We start from the raw sequence: 25,976 nt of genomic DNA on the forward strand, positions 1-25,976 counted from the left end.
ACCATTTACACAACATGCCAACTTCACTGGTTTTGGAGTTTGTATAATGAATTAAAACATGTACTATACTGCCTTTGAAAAATACTGTTTTTTTAATGGACATGATAGCTCTTTAAGTCTGCCATGATTAGTAGTCTTGTTGTTGTTGAAGGAAAAAGTGAACGTTATTAAATAAATACGAAATGAATATGCAGCCATATGCTTAAAATGATCAAAATACGTAAATATTACATGTTATTATGAATGTTACTAGATACTACATATATACTTAGTGTGTATATCATACCTTGATGGAGGTTTTTGGATGTTTTTTAGAGCGCTTTACAGGTGGAAAAGAGCAACTTCCATTCACTCTGTTGTTAACTGACTTTTGCTAACATTCATTTACGATTTAGAATGCATAAAAAAAGTAAAATATCTGTTCTTGTCTTGATGATTGTAAATTATAGACACCATTCCGTTTTTGTTTACCATTTACACAACGTGACAACTTCACTGGTTTTGGGGTTTGTATAATGAAATAAAACATGTACTATACTGCCTTTGAAAAATACTGTTTTTTTTAATAGACATAATAACTGTCTGCCATGATTAGTAGTCTTGTTGTTGTTGAAGGAAAAAGTGAACGTTATTAAATAAATACGAAATTAACAGGTCGCCATATGCTTGAAATGATCAAAATATGTAAATATTACATGTTATTATGAATGTTACTAGATACTACATATATACTTAGTGTGTATATAAAACCTTGATGGAGGTTTTTTGAATGTTTTTTACAGCGCTTTATAGGTGGAATAGAGCAACTTCCATTTACTCTGTTGTTAGCTGACTTTTGCTAACGTTTATTTACGATTTAGAATGCATTAAAAAAAAAGAAAAATATATTTTCTTGTCTTGATGATTATAAATTATAGACAGCATTCCGTTTTTATTTACCATTTACACAACATGCCAACTTCACTGGTTTTGGAGTTTGTATAATGAATTAAAACATGTACTATACTGCCTTTGAAAAATACTGTTTTTTTAATGGACATGATAGCTCTTTAAGTCTGCCATGATTAGTAGTCTTGTTGTTGTTGAAGGAAAAAGTGAACGTTATTAAATAAATACAAAATGAATATGCAGCCATATGCTTAAAATGATCAAAATACGTAAATATTACATGTTATTATGAATGTTACTAGATACTACATATATACTTAGTGTGCATATAAAGCCTTGGTGGAGGTTTTCGGATGTTTTTTACAGCGCTTTTTAGGTGGAATAGAGCAACTTCCATTTACTCTGTTGTTAGCTGACTTTTGCTAACGTTTATTTACGATTTAGAATACATTAAAAAAAAGAAAAAGATGTGTTCTGATGTGGGATCTGAGCCGAGGATGTCGTTGTGGCTTGTGCAGCCCTTTGAGACACCCGTGATTTAGGGCTGTATGGTAAACATTGATTGATTGATTCTTGTCTTGATGATTATAAAGGATAGACAGCATTCCAAGAAAAGTACAGTTCCCCAGTTCATCCAGCATCTGTAAAATTAGAAAATGATATTGCTCCAAAAGACGAAACGTCTATTTTTCTTTTTGACGGTGCAAATATGTTGACACACACACGTAAGACGGAGGATACAATGTCTATTGTCTGTTATCGCCACCTTTCCAACAGCCATCTGTGTGTAACTTTGCACGTACATTTCAAACATGCTATAAATAGACACAAAACAGTTGCATTCTTGATAAATCACATTCTGGGTGCTAAATGACTATGTTTGCATCTCCTCCTCCCAGCACTGCGGGCGTTCTGATGATCGTCACATACCGCACATGAAAGACAAACACGTTAATGCAATATTTTACTCGTTAAAGGGACACCAGTTGTTTGCACACAGGCTTACTAGATCAGTGTGGAAGTCGCTTCCTACTCGTTCCACGTTTACACACGTCGCAGGAGCCAGGCGTGCCGTTTCAACAAAGTTTTAATGTTCACGTATTCAATCGACACTCTTTTCTCTCCCACCGGCCACTCACTGTTAAAGACAACAGATGATTAGATTACCACGTACCACCTGTGAAATCTAATCACCTGCCAGCTGTGTCTCGCCATCAACGCCATTGACAGAGGCGGTGACCTTTGCTCCTGCAGGCGCGCTGATCACACTCTCCCTCCACAATCAGCTTATCCGAGCGTTCTCAAGTTTTTACGCGTTTTAAAACACACAAAACTTTTACTCTTTTTTATTTCACCTGCCAGACATGTAGACTACATTTGTTCAGGACTGTAAGCCGTTACTTTTTCCCTACACTTTGAACCCTGCGGCTTATAAGACGGAGCAGCTAATTTATGGATTTTTCTTTGCTGGCGCCCATTAAACAAATAGTGTTTTTTGTTTGTTTGTGCTATGGCACCATCTTCAGGACGAGTCCACTAATTGCAGGTGCTGCAGTGTCCTTCCATTTAGTGCTTTGTACTGGAAGTGAAGTGCCGTTCAGTCTTCTAGCCGTCCATAGCGTTTCTACTCGTATGGATTCTTCATTCATCACTACCAGCAACGTTTGTACATTTTACAATATAACTAAAACAATTCTTACTTACTAAACCGTCCCATGTGTTATTTCTACGAGAGTGTTTTCATGCATATTTGTACGTGCTATCGTAATGAAGCAATTCTGGACCACCATCCGCCGCCTCAGGAAGGGGAAGCAGTGCACTATCAACACCGTGTATGGCGAGGATGGTGTTCTGCTGACCTCGACTGCGGATGTTGTGGATTGGTGGAGGGAATACTTCGAAGACCTCCTCAATCCCACCAATACGTCTTCCTATGAGGAAGCAGTGCCTGGGGAGTCTGTGGTGGGCTCTCCTATTTCTGGGGCTGAGGTTGCTGAGGTAGTTAAAAAGCTCCTCGGTGGCAAGGCCCCGGGGGTAGATGAGATCCGCCCGGAGTTTCTTAAGGCTCTGGATGCTGTGGGGCTGTCTTGGTTGACAAGACTCTGCAGTATCGCGTGGACATCAGGGGCGGTACCTCTGGATTGGCAGACCGGGGTGGTGGTTCCTCTCTTTAAGACGGGGAACCGGAGGGTGTGTTCTAACTATCGTGGGATCACACTCCTCAGCCTTCCCGGTAAGGTCTATTCAGGTGTACTGGAGAGGAGGCTACGCCGGATAGTCGAACCTCGGATTCAGGAGGAACAGTGTGGTTTTCGTCCTGGTCGTGGAACTGTGGACCAGCTCTATACTCTCGGCAGGGTCCTTGAGGGTGCATGGGAGTTTGCCCAACCAGTCTACATGTGTTTTGTGGACTTGGAGAAGGCATTCGACCGTGTCCCTCGGGAAGTCCTGTGGGGAGTGCTCAGGGAGTACGGGGTATCGGACTGTCTGATTGTGGCAGTCCGCTCCCTGTATGCTCAGTGCCAGAGCTTGGTCCGCATTGCCGGCAGTAAGTCGGACACATTTCCAGTGAGGGTTGGACTCCGCCAAGGCTGCCCTTTGTCACCCATTCTGTTCATAACTTTTATGGACAGAATTTGTAGGCGCAGTCAAGGCGTTGAGGGGATCTGGTTTGGTGGCTGCAGGATTAGGTCTCTGCTATTTGCAGATGATGTGGTCCTGATGGCTTCATCTGGACAGGATCTTCAGCTCTCACTGGATCAGTTCGCAGCTGAGTGTGAAGCGACTGGGATGAGAATCAGCACCTCCAAGTCCGAGTCCATGGTTCTCGCCCGGAAAAGGGTGGAGTGCCATCTCCGGGTTGGGGAGGAGATCTTGCCCCAAGTGGAGGAGTTCAAGTACCTCAGAGTCTTGTTCACGAGTGAGGGAAGAGTGGATCGTGAGATCGACAGGCGGATCGGTGCGGCGTCTTCAGTAATGCGGACGCTGTATCGATCCGTAGTGGTGAAGACGGAGCTGAGCCGGAAGGCAAAGCTCTCAATTTACCGGTCGATCTACGTTCCCATCCTCACTTATGGTCATGAGCTTTGGGTTATGACCGAAAGGACAAGATCACGGGTACAAGCGGCCGAAATGAGTTTCCTCCGCCGGGTGGCGGGGCTCTCCCTTAGAGATAGAGTGAGAAGCTCTGCCATCCGGGGGGAGCTCAAAGTAAAGCCGCTGCTCCTCCACATGGAGAGGAGCCAGATGAGGTGGTTCGGGCATCTGGTCAGGATGCCACCCGAACGCCTCCCTAGGGAGGTGTTTAGGGCACGTCCGACCGGTAGGAGGCCGCGGGGAAGACCCAGGACACGCTGGGAAGACTATGTCTCCCGGCTGGCCTGGGAACGCCTCGGGGTCCCACAGGAAGAGCTGGACGAAGTGGCTGGGGAGAGGGAAGTCTGGGCTTCCCTGCTTAGGCTGCTGCCCCCGCGACCCGACCTCGGATAAGCGGAAGAAGATGGATGGATGGATGGATGGATCTTAATGAAGCTGGCGCCGTTAGCATTAGCTAATACCGTATTTCCTTGAATTGCCGCCGGGGCGTTAATTAATCTAAAACCTCCTCACTCCGGCGCTTACCAAAGGCATGCGGTAAATTTAGGCCTGCGCTTTGAGTGTGATGTAAGGATACCATCATGAAAAGCACATTTAATTAAAAAAAAAACGTTATTATGCTCTTACCTTTACTTATAAATGAAGTCCATGCGCAGCTCCTGCTGACCAAAAGCATCGATAACTTGTTTATAGAAGTCTTCCTTATCTTTCTTCAGTTTTAAAAGTCTCTCTGTCTCGATGGAGATCTTTCTTTAATTATTACCTCCTGCTTCGATTGAAAGTCCAGTTTAGAAAACTGTTTTATTTTAGATATGTAATCATCCATGTTAAAAGTGCAAGCGAGAGGAAAAAATAAACGATCGCTGTTCGTTGTCACTTCTTCTGCAGCCGAGTAGTCGCAAGAAGGATCACTAGCGCCCTCTACCACCAGGAGGCGGGAGTCATTTAATGACTCATATTTGACACACGCAGCTACGGTATATTAATAAAACATAGCTGCTTACTGTTCTTTTTAGCATATTCAATAGCTTGGACCTTAAATCCTACTGAATAGCTCTTAATCTTCTTCCCTTTATGCGATTTTAAATGATTGAAATCAGCCTCCTCCATTTTGAAAATGATGACAGGTGAAGTGTCTGTGTTAGTATTATTAACTTACAATGGCATTATTTTTGTATTGTTTCAGTTTCACAAATTCCTCGGTAAATTCACCAAAACGTCACCGTGGAGTTATTGAGTCTGTTCAGCTGATTGTAGAGCTAGCTGGCGCAGCTAGAACGACTTCTGTTTTGTTTGATCAGCTGTTTTACTGCCCTGTTACAGACACTGTTTGGAAACAATTTAGGTATGTAAATAAACATTTACAGAATATTTATATGTAAATAACTAATTTCACATCATTATCTATGGAGACCATTTTTTTTTATCTCTTAAAATTTAGTGGGTGTGGCTTATACAGTCGTGGTCAAAAGTTTACATACACTTGTAAAGAACATAATGTCATGGCTGTCTTGAGTTTCCAATCATTTCTACAACTCTTTTTTTTTTTTTGTGATAGAGTGATTGGAGCACATACTTGTTGGTCACAAAAAAACATTCATGAAGTTTGCTTCTTTTAGGAATTTATTATGGCTCTACTGAAAATGTGAGCAAAAGTGTATATATACAGCAATGTTAATATTTGGCAAGTTTCACTGCAATAAGGCGCTTTTGGTAGCCATCCACAAGCTTCTGCTTGAATTTGTGACCACTCCTCTTGACAAAATTGGTGCAGTTCAGCTAAATATGTTGGTTTTCTTAAATGGACTTGTTTCTTCAGCATTGTCCACAAATTGAAGTCAGGACTTTTTGGGAAGGCCATTCTAAAACCTTCATTCTAGCCTCATTTAGCCACTTTTGAGGTGTGGCTGGGGTCATTGTCCTGTTGGAACACCCAACTGCGCCCAAGACCCAACCTCCGGGCTGATGATTTTAGCTTGTCCTGAAGAATTTGGAGGTAATCCTCTTTTTTTTTCATTGTCCCATTTACTCTCTGTAAAGCACCAGTTCCATTGGCAGCAAAACAGGCCCAGAGCATAATACTACCACCACCATGATTGACGGTAGGTATGGTGTTCCTGGGATTAAAGGCCTCACCTTTTCTCCTCCAAACATATTGCTGTCACGACGTGGACTATGGTGTGTTTGTTTTCCCGAGATGCAAGTAAAGCTGGACTGGTCATGGCGTGAAGGTAAATACATATTTATTTATAACACTCAAAGGAACAAAAAGCGCGCTCAAGGCGGATGTACGAACTTGACTAACGAAACAAAAAGACTTGCACGTGGGCAAAAAACTGTGAACAATTAAACAAAAACACTAACTGTGGCATTAATAGAAAAAAAAACTTACTTGGACATGGCATGAAGTGCGCAGAGGTAGACAGAGTGTGACAGGGGTATGAACGCGGGATGTCGCCAGAACGACGAACTGAAAACAATGAACTTAAATACTATTAGACATGATTAGTGAAAGCAGGTGCGTGACTCAAAACGTGAAACAGGTGCGTGACGTGACAGGTGAAAACTAATGGTTGCTATGGTGACAAAACAACAAAAGTGCACAAAGAGTCCAAAAACAAAACCGAACATGGCTAAAACAAAACATGATCACACAGACATGACAATTGCTGGGTATTGTGGCCAAAACAGCTCAATTTTTGTTTCATCTGACCACAGAACTTTCCTCATCTTTGTCCATGTGATGTTAGATGAAACAAAAATGGAGCTGTTTGGCCACAATACCCAGCAATATGTTTGGAGGAGAAAAGGTGAGGCCTTTAATCCCAGGAACACCATTCCTACCGTCAAGCTCTGGGCCTGTTTTGCTGCCAATGGAACTGGTGCTTTAATAGGGACAATAAAAAAGGGGTATTACCTTGTGGACAATGCTGAAGAAACAAGTCAATTTAAGAAAAGCAACAAATTTAGCACTTTTGCTCACATTTTCAGTAGACCCATAATAAATTCATAAAAGAAGCAAACTTCATGAATGTTTTTTGTGACCAACAAGTATGTGCGCCAATCACTATCACAAAAAAATAAGAGTTGTAGAAATGATTGCAAACTCAAGACAGCCATGACATTATGTTCTTTACAAGTGTATGTAAACTTTTGACCGCGACTGTATACTGCTGCGCTCTGTATTCCGGAAAGTACAGTATATGTCAAATCCTAATGTTAATTATCATTCCAGTTGTCTTTGTAGATAAATTCCAGTTTTACAAATGAGCTGAGGTTGCTATAACAAAGGCAATAATGTATAAATTAGAGATGTTCGATAATATTGGTCAACAGCCATACAGGTCACACTGAGGGTGGCCGTATAAACAACTTTAACACTGTTACAAATATGCGCCACACTGTGAACCCACACCAAACAAGAATGACAAACACATTTCGGGAGAACACCCGCACCGTAACACAACATAAACACAACAGAACAAATACCCAGAAGCCCTTCCAGCACTAACTCTTCCTCCTCATGCTCTCTCAGGGAGAGCATGTCCCAAATTCCAAGCTGCTGTTTTGAGGCATGTTAAAAAAAAATAATGCACTTTGTGACTTAAATAATAAATTGGAATTTTTTTCCATAACTTGAGTTGATTTTTTTTTGGAAAACCTTGTTTCATTGTTTAATGCATCCAGCGGGGCATCACAACAAAATTAGGCATAATAATGTGTTAATTCCACGACTGTATATATCGGTATCGGTTGATATTGGAATCGGTAATTAAGAGTTGGATAATATCGGATATCGGCAAAAAAGAAATTATCGGACATCTCTAGTATAAATGACTTATTTTTGGACTGTATCATGGGAAGATGGGCATTATTGTCATTATAACGTGAAATCTTTCAACTAAAAAATAGACAGAACGTTTGTATTTTGCAGAGTCTACTCGGTCTTGTCACGACTCACTCAAAAGGTAAACGCCTCTCCAGAGGGACTTGAGAGGAGCATGTGGCCAAGTGCCACAGGCCTTCTGCCAAGTGCACCAGACCTTTGCTTTACTTACTCATACAGTCTCACTCCTCAGTGGGCGCGCTCTTAAAAGCTCTCCGACTGCTGCTCTGCATGCAGTCTGGTCATTTAGTCTATTTGATGTTGAACACGCATACAAGGTAGGGTTGTACGGTATGTGAGTACTAATCAAGTATGGCGGCACTATAAAGAATTAAAAAAGGTACTATACTTTCTTTGAAAAATACCGTTACTTTTTTTTAATTTTTTAAACGTGTGTCAACACACACACAGAGCACTTACAAGCGGAAACAGTAGACGCATTTTGGCTTCAAAACTAACGATAAAGGTGAAGATATGAACACTGAACGCTTTAAAACATAGCTAACGAGCTGCTAACGTCCCTCCACAGTGTTCAGCTATTTCTGAATGACTAATCCTGGCCTCCATGGCGACAAATAGAGTAAGTTTCTTCCAAGTAACAATATCACTGGAGGATGAGGAATAGCTAAAAATGCTTTACTACACACCGTAGGAGGATACAATCTAAACAAATGGGGTGATCTATACAAATATCCACTGTAACGATACCAAGTACAAGAGGTGTTTATAGTCTATACTACAATTATTACATCGATATTTTTTATTATCACAAAATGTTTTGTCATTTTTGTTATTGTTTATAAAGTCATGAAATACCAGTTACAGGAGAACTGTAACTGTCACTACTTGGTATCGGATCCATACCCAAATTTGTAGTATCATCCAAAACTAAATATGTTTCATAATGGCTTTTTTTGACGATATCCAATACTCCGATATTGTCCAACTCTTAATTACCGATTCCGATATCAACCGATACCGATATATACAGTCGTGTAATTAACACATTATTATACCTCATTTTGTTGTGATGCCCCGCTAGATGCATTAAACAATGTAACAAGGTTTTCCAAAAAATAAAGCAACTCAAAGTTATGGAAAAAAATGCCAACATGGCACTGCCATATTTATTATTATTGAAGTCACAAAGTGAATTATTTTTTTCAACATGCCTCAAAACAGCAGCTTGGAATTTGGGACATGCTCTCCCTGAGAGAGCATGAGGAGGTTGAGGTGGGGGCCGGGGTTTTTAGGGGGTAGCGGGGGGTGTATATTGTAGTGTCCCGGAAGAGTTAGTGCTGCAAGGGCTTCTGGGTATTTGTTCTGTTGTGTTTATGTTGTGTTACGGTGCGGATGTGTTTGTCATTCTTGTTTGGTGTGGGTTCACAGTGTGGCGCGTATTTGTAACAGTGTTAAAGTTGTTTATACGGCCACCCTCAGTGTGACCTGTATGGCTGTTGACCAAGTATGTCTCCATTCACTTGTGTGTGTGAAAAGCCGTAGATATTATGTGATTGGGCCAGCACGCAAAGGCAGTGCCTTTAAGGTTTATTGGCACTCTGTACTTCTCCCTACTTTTTGAAACCGATACCGATAATTTCCGATATTACATTTTAAAGCATTTATCGGCCGTCCGATATTATCAAACATCTCTATGTGTAACCTATGTTGATGATAGAGGTTTCACTTTCAGTCACTGCAGTGACCCAGAATGTCCTATTATATATTTTAACACCGGCGATGCATTTTTGTAGTCCCGTGTCAAACAAAAAACCGGTCAGTCGGTCATTTTACCGACAAAACCGCCACTGAGGAGGGTCTTGTTGTACGTGGAGGTCCGCCACAGAACCGAGTGACCTCCGTCATCAGAAGTAGGACAGTTTTTACACTTTATGACTTTTAATAGATACAAAGGTGACGGTGAAATATACTGCAAGGTCTTTCCCAGTGAAAGAGTCGGTGAGTTCTCAGTCGGGTTGTCATCCCCAGATCCGTTTGGAGCTGACTCATCAAAACCTTCATTGAATACCGATTCTCCTTTAGGCCAGAAGAGCTTATGTACCCTAATTAAAAATTCGACACACTCATGCTCTGACGCACAGACGGACTGTTCGGAATTCACTTCATCCTCCGACGGTGACAGTGATGTCATCTTCTTTTCTTTGATGTGTTTTCTACTTTCATTGTAGTCCGTGTAGAGCATCATGTGGACCATGCATGTCATTAACCATTGGGAATTCCTGAAACGGACCTAAACCTCGTGTTGCCTGGACTATACAGTGGTACTCAGTTGTAATTCACTTTTCCACCACCTGTGGCAGTAATGACAAACAATAATAATAATAATAATAATAGATGTTATTTGTAAAAAGCACTTTTACATTGGGTAAACAACCTCAAAGTGCTACAGTGTATTAAAAAAAAAAATAAAAAAAAATAAAACAGCCAAATAGCTAGAACTAGTATGCATATATCTAAAAAAAAAAGAGGCTTTTTTAAAAAGAAGGGTTTTTAAGCCTTTTTTAAAAGCATCCACAGTCTGTGGTGCACTCAGGTGGTCAGGGAGAGCGTTCCACAGACTGGGAGCGGCGGAGCAGAAAGCCCGGTCTCCCGTTGTTCGTAGCTTTGTCCTCGGAGGTTGGAGGAGGTTAGCCTGTCCGGAGCGGAGGTGTCGTGTGGAGGATTTGGGGGTAAGTAGCATTTCCATGGAGGCACTGGTGGGTTAGTAGGGAGACTTTGTATTCAATCCTGAGTGGAACAGGAAGCCAGTGAAGGGATTTGAGAATTGGTGTGATATGGTCATATATGCTCAACTAACAGAAGAAGTCTGCAGCTAACGCTATGAGACGATTCTTAAGCGCAAAAATTTGGACTATAGTGGTGAATTATATTCTTTAATTTTATTGACATTTTATTAAAGAAACATAATTGTATAGGTTTCCCTCTAGTGGGTTCCTCGGACCACCACACACTGCCACGAGAGCCCGGATTTCTGGGTACAACACTGCTTTATTTGCATACATATTGCTCCGCAAAATGTTTTTTTTTTTCCGAGTCCGTGTCTCTCTCTCTCTGGCTCCCACTCCAACTCCAACTCCAACTCCAACTCCAACTCCAACTCCAACTCCAACTCCAACCCCGTGTCTCGTGCCGGCTGCTGCTAATTTAGGGGTGGCTTGGTGTAGTGGGTAGAGCGGCCGTGCCAGAAACCTGAGGGTTGCAGGTTCACTCCCCGCCTCTTACCATCCAAATCGCTGCCGTTGTGTCCTTGGGCAGGACACGTCACCCTTGCCCCCAGTGCCGCTTACACTGGTGAATGATAGGTGGTGGTTGGAGGGGCCGTAGGCGCAAACTGGCAGCCACGCTTCCGTCAGTCTACCCCAGGGCAGCTGTGGCTACGAAAGTAGCTTACCACCACCAGGTGTGAATGAATGATGGGATCTCACTTCTCTGTGAAGCGCTTTGAGTGTCTAGAAAAGCGCTATATAAATCTAATCCATTATTATTATTATTATTAATGAAGGCGACAGGTGATTAGATAACAAGGCCCACCTGGGCCATCCTCTCACCTGTCGCTGTCTTCGAGGCCGGTCCTTGCACACCCCATTCCGCGGCAGGCCCGCAGGCCACGCCCCCCTCCACAATACTATTATTTATCATGTATTTAGTTTGAATTTCAATATTTTAGCACCGCATAATTGTATGCACCGTATTTTCGGGATTATAGCGCGCACTGGACTATAAGCCGCACCCACAAAATTTTCGGAAAATGAAATATTTTTCCATATATTAGCCGCAATGGACTGACTATAAGCCGCGGATATATACGTTGAGTTATTTACACTGAAATATTATGTCAATGTTTATTTAATTGTTTTCAAACGGTGTCTGTAATATGGCAGTCAAACGGCTGATCAAACAAAACAGAAGTCGTCGTCGTGGACCCACTAGCTGCGCAAGCTAGCTCTCCAATCAGCTAAACAGACTCAATAACTCCACGGCTACGTTTTGGTGAATTTACTGAGGAATTTGTGAAACTAACACAATACAAAAAGAATGCCATTGTAAGTTAATAATACTAACACAGACACCTGTTAGCATATCAGCTAACGACGCTAACTTGACTACGTTACGATAGCACGTACAAACATGCATGAAAACACTCCTACAGACATCACACATGGGACGCTTTAGTAAGTACGAATTGTTTTAGTTATATTGTAAAACTTTCAAACGCTGCTTGGAGGGATGAATGAAGAATCCTTTCATGCAGAAAAGCCATTGACAGTTTTACATCCGGTTCAAGGCATTAAAACGGGAAATATATGCAGTGAGCGAACTCGTCCAAAAGATGCAACCATAGCACAAACGATAACACACATTTCCAGTGTCTCTGCTCGTGTTCAATGAAAACTTTTGAACACAAAACATCATGGCAGGAGAAGAAAAATCCATAAATTAGCCGCACCATTTTATAAGCCGCAGAGTACAAAGCGTAGGCAAAAAGTAGCGTCTTATAGTCCGGAATTTACAGTAAAATTCATACCGCACTGTATGGCTCCCCCCACCGACTGTAGTGTGGTTCTAGTGTACTTTTACAGTAGTAACGTGGTGAGACTGTCCACTGCTGACTGACTCTTGAAGAGCGATAACCAAAGCTCAATGTAGCGGCGCTCTTCAAGATTAAGATATTGACTTTTCCCCCGCTCTGGCGGACATCTCATCAGTCTGTATCGCACTCTGCTACAGTATATAAAAGGCCTGGCAGCGCCACAAACCTACTGTATTTTAATTACAGTGTGCTCTGGCTCGCCGTCTGATTGGGAGACCATATCGCTGCAATATTACACAAAAATGACCTCACTTTGTCATCATCCGTAAAGGAAACATCATTTTTATTGATAACTTCCTCGGAAGAGGAGACGAGACGATTCATGTTCTGTTTGAATGATTTTAGTTCACATTTATTTGCAGTTAACAAACCCTTTCCCTTAACCAAGATTATAATGGCAGTCTTAAAAAACATTGTTTTCATAAAATGTTTTTTACTTTTTTACTATCAAGTTGCCTCCCCTGGAGTCTTCTTCACGACGTTCACCGCTTCCAACTATCTGTGAACTACTATCATAACAATTTTGTTGTTTGGAAGTTGACGGTCTTAGTGTATTGGAAGTTTTCTAATCAAGTAGTCAAACACAATTTTCTTTCTTAGATTTATTGATGGCTTGAGCTGGTCAAAAGCACATGGAGGTGGGGGTAAGCAGAGTTTGAGAGGGGAAGAGAGTGTATGACACAACAACAGTGGAAATACAGACGGTTTAGACAATGGTGCACTGTTAACTGGTTAGTGTATTGGAAGTTTTCTAATCAAGTAGTCAAACAAAATGGTCTTTCTTAGATTTATTGAATGGCTTGAGCTGGTCAAAAGCACATGGGAGGGGAGGGAGCAGAGTTTGAGAGATGAAGAGAGCATATGACACAACAACAGCGGAAATACAGATGGTTTAGACAATGGTGCACTGTTAACTGGTTAATGTATTGGAAGTTTTCTAATCAAGTAGTCAAACAAAATTGTCTTTCTTAGATTTATTGAATGGCTTGAGCTGGTCAAAAGCACATGGGGGTGGGGGGTATGCAGAGTTTGAGAAGGGAAGAGAGTGTATGACACAACAAAAGCGGAAATACAGACGGTGTAGACAATGGTGCACTGTTAACTGGTTAGTGTATTGGAAGTTTTCTAATCAAGTAGTCAAACAAAATGGTCTTTCTTAGATTTATTGAATGGCTCGGGGAGGTCAAAAGCACATGGGGGGGAAGCAGAGTCTGAGAGGGGAAGAGAGCGTATGACACAACAGCGAAATTACAGATGGTTTAGACAATGGTGCACTGTTAACTGGTTAGTGTATTGGAAGTCTTCTAATCAAGTAGTCAAACAAAATTGTCTTTCTTAGATTTATTGAATGGCTTTAGCTGGTCAAAAGCATATGGTGGGGTGGGGGGTAAGCAGAGTTTGAGAGGGGAAGAGAGTGTATGACACAACAAAAGCGGAAATACAGACGGTGTAGACAATGGTGCACTGTTAACTGGTTAGTGTATTGGAAGTTTTCTAATCAAGTAGTCAAACAAAATGGTCTATCTTAGATTTATTGAATGGCTTGAGCTGGTCAAAAGCACATGGGGGGGCAGAGTTTGAAAGATGAAGAGAGCGTATGACACAACAACAGCGGAAATACAGATGGTTTAGACAATGGTGCACTGTTAACTGGTTAGTGTATTGGAAGTTTTGTAATCAAGTAGTCATACAAAATTGTCTTTCTTAGATTTATTGAATGGCTTGAGCTGTTCAAAAGCACATGGGGATGGGGGTAAGCAGAGTTTGAGAGGGGAAGAGAGCGTATGACACAACATCAGCGGAAATACAGACGATTTAGACAATGGTGCACTGTTAACTGGTTAGTGTATTGGAAGTTTTCTAATCAAGTAGTCACACAAAATTGTCTTTCTTAGATTTATTGAATGGCTTGAGCTGGTCAAAAGCACATGGGGGTGGGGGTAAGCAGAGTTTGAGAGGGGAAGAGAGTGCATGACACAACAAAAGCGGAAATACAGACGGTGTAGACAATGGTGCACTGTTAACTGGTTAGTGTATTGGAAGTTTTCTAATCAAGTAGTCAAACAAAATGGTCTTTCTTAGATTTATTGATCGGCTTGAGTTGGTCAAAAGCACATGGGGGTTGGGGTAAGCAGAGTTTGAGAGGGGAAGAGAGTGTATGACACAACAGCAGAGGAAATCCAGACGGTATAGACAATGGTGCACTGTTAACTGGTTAGTGTATTGGAAGTTTTCTAATCAAGTAGTCAAACAAAATTGTCTTTCTTAGATTTATTGAATGGCTTGAGCTGGTCAAAAGCACATGGTGGGGGGTGGGGGGGTTAAGCAGAGTTTGAGAGGGGAAGAGAGCGTATGACACAACAGTGGAAATACAGATGGTTTAGACAATGGTGCACTGTTAACTGGTTAGTGTATTGGAAGTTTTCTAATCAAGTAGTCAAACACAATTTTCTTTCTTAGATTTATTGATGGCTTGAGCTGGTCAAAAGCACATGGAGGTGGGGGTAAGCAGAGTTTGAGAGGGGAAGAGAGTGTATGACACAACAACAGTAGAAATACAGACGGTTTAGACAATGGTGCACTGTTAACTGGTTAGTGTATTGGAAGTTTTCTAATCAAGTAGTCAAACAAAATGGTCTTTCTTAGATTTATTGAATGGCTTGAGCTGGTCAAAAGCACATGGGAGGGGAGGGAGCAGAGTTTGAGAGATGAAGAGAGCATATGACACAACAACAGCGGAAATACAGATGGTTTAGACAATGGTGCACTGTTAACTGGTTAGTGTATTGGAAGTTTTCTAATCAAGTAGTCAAACAAAATTGTCTTTCTTAGATTTATTGAATGGCTTGAGCTGGTCAAAAGCACATGGGGGTGGGGGGTTAGCAGAGTTTGAGAGGGGAAGAGAGTGTATGACACAACAAAAGCGGAAATACAGACGGTGTAGACAATGGTGCACTGTTAACTGGTTAGTGTATTGGAAGTTTTCTAATCAAGTAGTCAAACAAAATGGTCTTTCTTAGATTTATTGAATGGCTCGGGGAGGTCAAAAGCACATGGGGGGGAAGCAGAGTCTGAGAGGGGAAGAGAGCGTATGACACAACAGCGAAATTACAGATGGTTTAGACAATGGTGCACTGTTAACTGGTTAGTGTATTGGAAGTTTTCTAATCAAGTAGTCATACAAAATTGTCTTTCTTAGATTTATTGAATGGCTTGAGCTGGTCAAAAGCACATGGGGGTGGGGGTAAGCAGAGTTTGAGAGGGGAAGAGAGTGTATGACACAACAAAAGCGGAAATACAGACGGTGTAGACAATGGTGCACTGTTAACTGGTTAGTGTATTGGAAGTTTTCTAATCAAGTAGTCATGCAAAATTGTCTTTCTTAGATTTATTGAATGGCTTGAGCTGGTCAAAAGCACATGGTGGGGGGGTGGTTAAGCAGAGTTTGAGAGGGGAAGAGAGCGTATGACACAACAACAGTGGAAATACAGATGGTTTATACAATGGTGCACTGTTAACTGGTTAGTGTATTGGAAGTTTTCTAATCAAGTAGTCAAACAAAATTGTCTTTCATAGATTTACTGAATGGCTTGAGCTGGTCAAAAGCACATGGGGGTGGGGGTAAGCAGAGTTTGAGAGGGGAAGATAGTGTATGACACAACAACAGTGGAAATACAGACAGTTTAGACAATGGTGCACTGTTAACTGGTTAGTGTATTGGAAGTTTTCTAATCAAGTAGTCAAACAAAATTGTCTTTCTTAGATTTATTGAATGGCTTGAGCTGGTCAAAAGCACATGCGGAGGAGGGGAAGCAGAGTTTGAGAGGGGAAGAGAGTGTATGACACAACAACAGTGGAAATACAGACGGTTTAGACAATGGTACACTGTTAACTGGTTAGTGTATTGGAAGTTTTATAATCAAGTAGTCAAACAAAATTGTCTTTCTTAGATTTATTGAATGGCTCGAGCTGTTCAAAAGCACATGGGGGCGGGGGTATTAGCAGAGTTTGAGAGGGGAAGAGAGCATCTGACACAACAACAGCGGAAATACAGACGGTTTAGACAATGGTGCACTGGTAAGTGGAATGAAGTCGTCGAGCAACGAGAAGGGAGAAGAGATACTTTCACAGTGTAACATTTTTTAGGTAAAATCAAACTGTGCCATATTTCCATACCTTTGATGCACGTGATGGCACATCTGGTTCCGTATCCGGCCGGCTCAAGTACTTGACCGGGAGACAAGCTGTCAAGCTCCCAGAGCGAACTCGTTCCAGTTTGGCACGCCAAAAGAGCAAGAAGGCAGCGTTCATAAGTACAGTAATGCTCCTCTTTTTTTTTTTTAAATGCACTAGCTTTCTGCTAATTTACATTTGATTCGCCATAGACATGCTACGGATTTGCATTAGCGATTTCACATGGCGATTTTAACTTCTCCTAATGTGGTAATAAAATACACAACAAATGTGCACGTTACAATCAAACAGCTGGTGTGTAATGAATGCAATACTTACAGTTTAAACACTTTGTTGCGCTCGTTAATGGCAAAGACTACTTCCTGCTGACACACTGTCGTCTATACAATACTGCCATCTAACTTCTTGGAATGGCAACTGCATAGAGTTTGTCTTTTTTATATTTTATGAACATTTATCAACACATTTGAACACACAAAAAAGTACCAGAAATGTGTACAGTTGAGTATTTATTCCCAGGAACTAGAAATTGGTACAGTATCAATTGAAATATAAAAGGTGCCCACCCTTATCATCTGGAAAATAAACTTTGCTGACTTCGCCGCCGTGTTCGCCCATGCATGGCTACTTTGACGACCTACGACCCAGATCTGGTCCACGGGTATAACACGCTTTAAAGAACATCCAAAAATCTCCATTAATGTTTTATATACAGGCTGTAAGTATATATGTAGTATCTATTAACATTCATAATAACATGTAATATTTACATATTTTGATCATATTAATTCCACAAACGCATCACAACCTTCCCTTTCCATTCAACAACAACAAGACTACTGATCATGGCAGACTTGATGAGAGACAACAAATCATACTTTGGGGCAAATCATGATCCAGAAACTTCAATTTTTGAGCCTGAATATAAGGAAGATGAGTTACAAGTTTCGGAAGCTGTATGCTAAACAGATGCAGCTTTAGTCAAACCCTAAGCTATCATGTAGCAGTATTGCTAAGTGCTAAAGAAGTTATGCAAACATAATAAAACGATCACTTACTGTACAATGTCTGCTCTCACTGGGATGAATACTGGTGGGATGTTTATATCTTCCCCTTTACATCAACAATTCATCATAATCCTCACAAAGGTTAAAAAAAAGTGTTTTTTCATCCCTTTCTCGCCATCTCCGGGTCTAAGTTGGATGTCAAAGTTGACCAACTTGTGGGTTTATGTCCACAACCTTGTACATGATTTATAATATAGAATTACAACTTTCACCGCTAAAAGTAGTTCCTCTGCTGTAGCGCTTATAACAACAATATCGCTAATACTTGTTAATATTCAGGTCAGAACATGTAAATGGAGTATTGTTGGCACTTTTTGGATGTTTTTTAGAGGGTTTTATAGGCGGAATTGAGCGACTGCCATTAGCTCCATTGTTTGCTGACTCTTGCTAGCGTTTATTTACAGGTTAGAATGCATAGAAAAAGAGTTATGTGTGTTTTTATCTTACATAAGGGTTGTGAATGATAGGTAAGATTCCAAAAGAAGTGCATGCCGGTATTTATTTTAAAAAAGGCCGATACTGATTTTAAGAAGGCCGATCCTAATAAAAAATGCCCATACTGATAAAAAAAGCGGATACCGATAAGAAAGGCGATACGATAGAAAAGGTACTGATACTGATAAAAAAAAGGCTGATACTGATAAAAAAAGACCATTAATGATTAAAAAAAGCGGATACCGATTAAAAAAGGCTGACTCGATTTAAAAAAGGCCGATACGATTAAAAAAGGCTGAGGCCGATACTGATTAAACAAGGCAGATACCAAAAAAGGCCCATACTGATTTTTAAAAAAAGCCAACACGATTAAAAAGGCTGATACCAGTTAAAAAAGATAAATACTGATGGAAAAAAAGGCTGATACTGATTAAAAAAAATCAGATACTTAAAGGCAGATAGCGATAAAGGTCGATATGATAAAACAAAGGCCGATACAATAAAATAAGTTGACACCATTAGAAAAAAGGTCGATATTTATTTTTTAAAAAGGCAGATACTGATTTTAAAAAGACAGATCCTAATAAAAATACTGATAAAAAAGGCTGATACCGATAAAAAATGGCGATACGATAGAAAAGGTACTGATACTGATAAAAAAAAAAGGCTGATACTGATAAAAAAAAGACAGTTAATGATAAAAAAGCGGATAAAAAGGCCGATACGATTACAAAAGGCAGATACCAAAAAAAGGCCGATATTGATTTTCAAAAAGGCCAATTCCGATTAAAAAAGGCTCATACCAATTATAAAAGGTCAATACTGCTACTGATAAAAAAAGACAGCGGAATTGAGCGACTGCCATTAGCTCCATTGTTTGCTGACTCTTGCTAGCGTTTATTTACTGGTTAGAATGCATACAAAGAGAGTTATGTGTTTTTATCTTACATAAGGGTTGTGAATGATAGGTAAGATTCCAAAAGAAGTGCATGCCGGTATTTATTTTAAAAAAAGGCCGATACTGATTTTAAGAAGGCCGATCCTAATAAAAAATGCCCATACTGATAAAAAAAAGCGGATACCGATAAAAAAAAGGCGATACGATAGAAAAGGTACTGATACTGATAAAAAAAAGGCTGATACTGATAAAAAAAGACCATTAATGATTAAAAAAAGCGGATACCGATTAAAAAAGGCTGACTCGATTTAAAAAAAGCCGATACGATTAAAAAAGGCTGAGGCCGATACTGATTAAACAAGGCAGATACCAAAAAAGGCCCATACTGATTTTTTTAAAAAGCCAACACGATTAAAAAGGCTGATACCAGTTAAAAAAGATAAATACTGATGGAAAAAAAGGCTGATACTGATTAAAAAAAATCAGATACTTAAAGGCAGATAGCGATAAAGGTCGATATGATAAAACAAAGGCCGATACAATAAAATAAGTTGACACCATTAGAAAAAAGGTCGATATTTATTTTTTTAAAAAGGCAGATACTGATTTTAAAAAGACAGATCCTAATAAAAATACTGATAAAAAAGGCTGATACCGATAAAAAATGGCGATACGATAGAAAAGGTACTGATACTGATAAAAAAAGACAGTTAATGATAAAAAAGCGGATAAAAAGGCCGATACGATTACAAAAGGCAGATACCAAAAAAAGGCCGATATTGATTTTCAAAAAGGCCAATTCCGATTAAAAAAGGCTGATACCAATTATAAAAGGTCAATACTGCTACTGATAAAAAAAGACAGGGGAATTGAGCGACTGCCATGAGCTCCATTGTTTGCTGACTCTTGCTAGCGTTTATTTACAGGTTAGAATGCATACAAAGAGAGTTATGTGTTTTTATCTTACATAAGGGTTGTGAATGATAGGTAAGATTCCAAAAAAGTGCATGCCGGTATTTATTTAAAAAAAGGCCGATACTGATTTTAAGAAGGCCGATCCTAATAAAAAATGCCCATACTGATAAAAAAAGGCGGATCCCGATAAAAAATGGCGATACGATAGAAAAGGTACTGATACTGATAAAAAAAAGGCTGATACTGATAAAAAAAAAGACCATTAATGATTAAAAAAAGCGGATACCGATTAAAAAAGGCTGACTCGATTTAAAAAAGGCCGATACGATTAAAAAAGGCTGAGGCCGATACTGATTAAACAAGGCAGATACCAAAAAAGACCCATACGGATTTTTTTAAAAAGCCAATACCGATTAAAAAGGCTGATACCAGTTAAAAAAGGTCAATACTGATGGAAAAAAAGGCTGATACAGATTAATAAAATCAGATACCTAAAGGCAGATACCGATAAAGGTCGATATGATAAAAGAAAGGCCGATACAATAAAATAGGTTGACACCATTAAAAAAAAGACCGATATTTATTTTTTTAAAAGGCCGATACTGATTTTAAAAAGACCGATCCTAATAAAAATACTGATAAAAAAGGCTGATACCGATAAAAAATGGCGATACGATAGAAAAGGTACTGATACTGATAAAAAAAGGCTGATACTGATTAAAAAAGACAGTTGATGATAAAAAAGCGGATACCGATTTTAAAAAAGGCTTATACGATTTAAAAAAGGCCGATACGATTACAAAAGGCAGATACCAAAAAAAGGCCGACATTGATTTTCAAAATGGCCAATTTCGATTAAAAAAGGCTGATACCAATTATAAAAGGTCAATACTGCTACTGATAAAAAAAGACAGCGGAATTGAGCGACTGCCATTAGCTCCATTGTTTGCTGACTCTTGCTAGCGTTTATTTACTGGTTAGAATGCATAGAAAAAGAGTTGTGTGTGTTTTTATCTTACATAAGGGTTGTGAATGATAGTAAGATTCCAAAAAAGTGCATGCCGGTATTTATTTAAAAAAAGGCCGATACTGATTTTAAGAGGGCCGATCCTAATAAAAAATGCCCATACTGATAAAAATGGCGGATCCCGTTAAAAAAAATGGCGATACGATAGAAAAAGTACTGATACTGATAAAAAAAGGCCGATACTGATAAAAAGAAGACCATTAATGATTAAAAAAAGCGGATACCGATTAAAAAAGGCTGACTCGATTTAAAAAAGGCCGATACGATTAAAAAAGGCTGAAACGATACTGATTAAACAAGGCAGATACCAAAAAGGCCCATACTGATTTTTTTAAAAAGCCAATACCGATTAAAAAGGCTGATACCAGTTAAAAAAGGTCAATACTGATGGAAAAAAAGGCTGATGCTGATTTAAAAAAATCAGATACCTAAAGGCAGATACCGATAAAGGTCGATATGATAAAAGAAAGGTCCATACAATAAAATAGGTTGACACCTTTAGAAAAAAGGCTGATATTTATTTTAAAAAAGGCTGATACTGATTTTAAAAAGGCCGATCCTATTAAAAATTCTGATAAAAAAGGCTGATACCAATAAAAAATGGCGATACGATAGAAAAGGTACTGATACTGATAAAAAAAAAGGCTGATACTGATAAAAAAAAAAGACAGTTAATGATAAAAAAGCGGACTCCCATTTAAAAAAGGCTGATACGATTTAAAAAAAGGCAGATACCAATAAAAAATGGCGATACGATAGAAAAGGTACTGATACTGATAAAAAAAAGGCTGATACTGATAAAAAAAAAAGACAGTTAATGATAAAAAAGCGGACTCCCATTTAAAAAAGGCTGATACGATTTAAAAAAAGGCAGATACGATTACAAAAGGCAGATAACAAAAAAAGGCCGATATTGATTTTCAGAAATCAATCAATCAATGTTTATTTATATAGCCCTAAATCACAAGTGTCTCAAAGGGCTGCACAAGCCACAACGACATCCTCGGTACAGAGCCCACATAAGGGCAAGGAAAAACTCACCCCAGTGGGATGTCGATGTGAATGACTATGAGAAACCTTGGAGAGGACCCCCCCGTCCCCCCCCTCTAGGGCAGACCGAATGCAATGGATGTCGAGTGGGTCTGACATAATATTGTGAGAGTCCAGTCCATAGTGGATCCAACATAATAGTAAGAGTCCAGTCCATAGTGGATCTAACATAATAGTAAGAGTCCAGTCCATAGTGGGGCCAGCAGGAAACCATCCCGAGCGGAGACGGGATGTTTTTTATGAGGCCAATACCGATTAAAAAAGGCTGATACCAATCATAAAAGGTCAATACTGCTACTGATAAAAAAAAGACATCGGAATTGAGCGACTGCCATGAGCTCCATTGTTTGCTGACTCTTGCTAGCGTTTATTTACTGGTTAGAATGCATAGAAAAAGAGTTTTATGTGTTTTTATCTTACATAAGGGTTGTGAATGATAGGTAAGATTCCAAAAAAGTGCATGCCCTCTATGATATCAGTGTAAAAAAGGAGGAGGACCAATCGGCACAAGCGAGCACAGGTGTTGTTCCAGCAGGTGTTTTGACAAACGACAGTCTTGATGTGTCCTCTGGCCTTGACTTGACACGTCTAACTTAGAACGTATTATCACGTTGACTTCTCCTTCCTCACAGAAGGAGCCCACGGCCCCCTCCCCCCGCCAGCATCTGCACCAGCATGGCGGACGACCGGCAGCCGGAAGACGGTGCCTCCCAGTGGGACCCAGCAGGGGGCCAGGAGCCCAGTGGTACCCACGGAGCCAACGGTTTCTCCTCGTCCTCGTACAGAAGTTGCCAGACCGCCGGCAGCCACGCGCCCTCGGTGCCCTTCTCCGGCAGGGAGAACGGCTTCAACGGGGAGCTGACAGGTGCCCACGCTGTGACGGCAGGTACGTGGAGTCTGATGTTCACCACGCGTGAGACCACCTCGTAACGCCGTTTTGCCGCGTGGGTTTGCGGCACACGTGTGTGTGTGCCTTCCACGACCACATGCTGTTAGACACTGGCCGTAATTACCACCTTAAATCTGTTTCTCCGCCCCCCAGCTTAGCCTCGCTGACACCCGGAGACAGAAACAGTGATGCGCCGGATGGTGTTACCATGACGACGGGTCCCCACCAATTTGTTTTACCAGAGCCTTTGTTCTTTTTGCCTCTCGGATGCTGTTCACCATTTGACTCGTGTCACTGAGTACAGTCCTGCTTTCACGACATCACATCCACCCATGATCCATATTACCCATATTTGGCATATCACTATCGGCCTTTTTTCTTTTTATTGGTGTCGGCCTTTTTTTTTTTAATCGTGCGGGCTTTTTTAAAATCGGTATCGGCCTATTTTTAATATCGGTCTTTATTTAATATCAGTGTCAGCCTTTTTTTCAACAGTATTGATCTTTTTTAATTGGTATCAGCATTTTTTAATCGGTATTGGCCTTTTTTCAAATCAATATAGGCCTTTTTTTGGTATCTGCCTTTTTTCATCAGTATCAGCCTTTTTATCGGAATCGGCCTTTTTTAATCGTATCGGCCTTTTTAAAATCGTATCAGACTTTTTTTTAAATCGGTATCCGCATTTTTTTATCATTTACTGTCTTTTTTTATCAGTATCAGACTTTTTTCATCAGTATTGACCTTTTATAATTGGTAGCAGCCTTTTTTAATCAGTATTGGCCTTTTTGAAATTCAATATCGACCTTTTTTTGGTATCTGCTTTTTTTGATTGTATCAGCCTTTTTTGATCGGTATCTGCCTTTTTTAATCGTATTTGCCTTTTTTAAATCGTATCAGACTTTTTTAAATCGGTGTCCGCTTTTTTTATCATTAACTGTCTTTTTTTATCAGTATAGGCCTTTTTTATTAGATCGGCCTTTTTAAAATCAGTATCGACCTTTTTAAAAATCTGTATCGGCCTTTTTTCTAATGGCATCAACCTATTTTATCGTATCAGTCTTTCTTTTATCGTATCGACCTTTATCAATAGCTACCTTTTTTATTAGATCGGCCTTTTTAAAATCAGTACCGGCTTTTTTTTAAATAAATACAGCCTTTTTCTAATGGTATCAACCTATTTTGTCGTATCGACCTTTCTTTTATCGTATCGACGTTTATCGGTATCGGCCTTTTTTAAATCAGTGTCGGCCTTTTAAAAATCCGTATCTGCTTTTCATTTATCATTAACTGCTTTTTTTTTTTATCATTATTGGGCTTTTTTTTATCGTATTGACCTTTCTTATCGGTATCGGCTTTTTAAAATTAAAATCGGCCTTTATTAAATCAGTAACAGCCTTTTTAAAAATCAGTATCGGCCTTTTTCCATCGGTATCAACCTATTTTATCGTATCTGCCTTTTTTCCCCCCATTTTATCGTATCAGTATCAGCCTTTTTTATCAGTACCTTTTCTATCGTATCGTCTTTTTTTATCGGTATCAGCCTTTTTTATCGGTATGGGCCTTTTTTATTAGGATCAGCGTTTTTTTAAAATCAGTATCGGCCTTTTTTAAAATCAATATCGACCTTTTTTCTAATGGTATCAACCTATTTTATTGTATCGCCCTTTCTTTTATCGTATCGACCTTTATCGGTGTCTGCCTTTAGGTATCTGATTTTTAAAATCAACATCCGCCTTTATTCTAATGGTTTTAACCAATTTTATCATATCGACCTTTATCGGTATCGGTCTTTTTTAACCATTTCGGCCTTTTTTAATCGGTATCAGCCTTTTTAAAACGGTATCAGCCTTTTTTTTAAAATCAGTATCGGCCTTTTTAAAATCCGTATCTGCTATTCTTTTATCATCAACTGTCTTTTTTTTAATCAGTATCAACCTTTTTTTATCGTATTGACCTTTCTTATCGGTATAAGCTTTTTTTATTAGATTCGTCCTTTATTAAATCAGTAACAACCTTTTTTAAAACCAGTATCTGCCTTTTTCCATCGGTATCAACCTATTTTATCGTATCGGCCTTTTTTTAAATTTTATTTCTATTTTATTGTATCGGTATCAGCCTTTCTGTTTCAGCTTTTTTTAATCGGTATCCGCCTTTTTTTTTATTACTATCGGCCTTTTTTTTTTTCATACATACAACAGAACTCCATCAGGAGAAACAATATACACACATATGATACCACTATTTGGGAAAAAGATGGTCAAGAAACAATCGACTCACGGATCGTCATTGGCACCCGGGGCCAGAACACATCCAGTTCTGAAATAATCCACTGCAGAGAATGGCTGACACTCCATAATCCTGCGGCCTTTAGCATTCTCCCCGTCAGCTCTTCAAACACGACAAGAAGCCCTGAAGCACTAAATGGCTTCTTGACTTCATGTTGGATTGTTTCTATCTTAACGAGGTCAAGAGGAAGACGTTCAAGTGCGGGAATGAGTGTCGTGTCATTTTTTTATCGTCTTTAGCAGATCCAAACAAAAGCACATTCGCACAAGACATGGGCGCTGAAATATTGTGAGGTATTGTATAGATCAGTGTTTCTTAACCATTGTTGGGCCGCAAAAAATATTAGTTTCTGAGCAGTGGTACTCGCTTGCAATTCCCTTTTCCACCACTTGTGGCGGTAATGACGAACAAACTAACTAAAGCCAGAGAAGTTTCTCAAGCGCAAAAATTAGGACTAAAGTGGTGAATTTTACTCTTTAATTTTATTGACAGTTTATTAAAGAAACATATACTATTATTTATCTTGAATTTAGTTTGAATTTCAATATTTTAGCACCTGTCAGGTTCAAACACTGATGACATCTATTAAACAGGACAAGAAGCAAAGAATCAAACAGAGACAGAATTACATTTGGCTCAATTTGAGGAGAAATGTCTGGTCTGTACTCTTGCACAGTCCTGAGCACGCTCTGGCGAAAGATTGTGCGCCTCCTCCTTTATTTGGACTTTCCCT

The 25,976-nt window shown here is 39.8% G+C and overlaps 1 protein-coding gene across 3 annotated transcripts in view; it reads left to right on the plus strand.

Moving 5' to 3' along the window:
• Positions 1 to 25,976, plus strand: part of map2 (microtubule-associated protein 2) — a 305,408-nt gene that overhangs the window by 174,911 nt on the left and 104,521 nt on the right. For all 3 annotated transcript variants that reach the window (XM_072914441.1, XM_072914442.1, XM_072914440.1), the window contains exon 4: positions 22,701 to 22,954. In XM_072914441.1, the coding sequence (XP_072770542.1) occupies positions 22,744 to 22,954 (211 nt within the window). In that variant the 5' untranslated portion in view covers positions 22,701 to 22,743. The remainder of the gene's footprint in view (positions 1 to 22,700; positions 22,955 to 25,976) is intronic.

This window comes from Nerophis lumbriciformis, linkage group LG13, assembly GCF_033978685.3.
Source record: "Nerophis lumbriciformis linkage group LG13, RoL_Nlum_v2.1, whole genome shotgun sequence".
Taxonomy (NCBI): Eukaryota; Metazoa; Chordata; class Actinopteri; order Syngnathiformes; family Syngnathidae; genus Nerophis; species Nerophis lumbriciformis.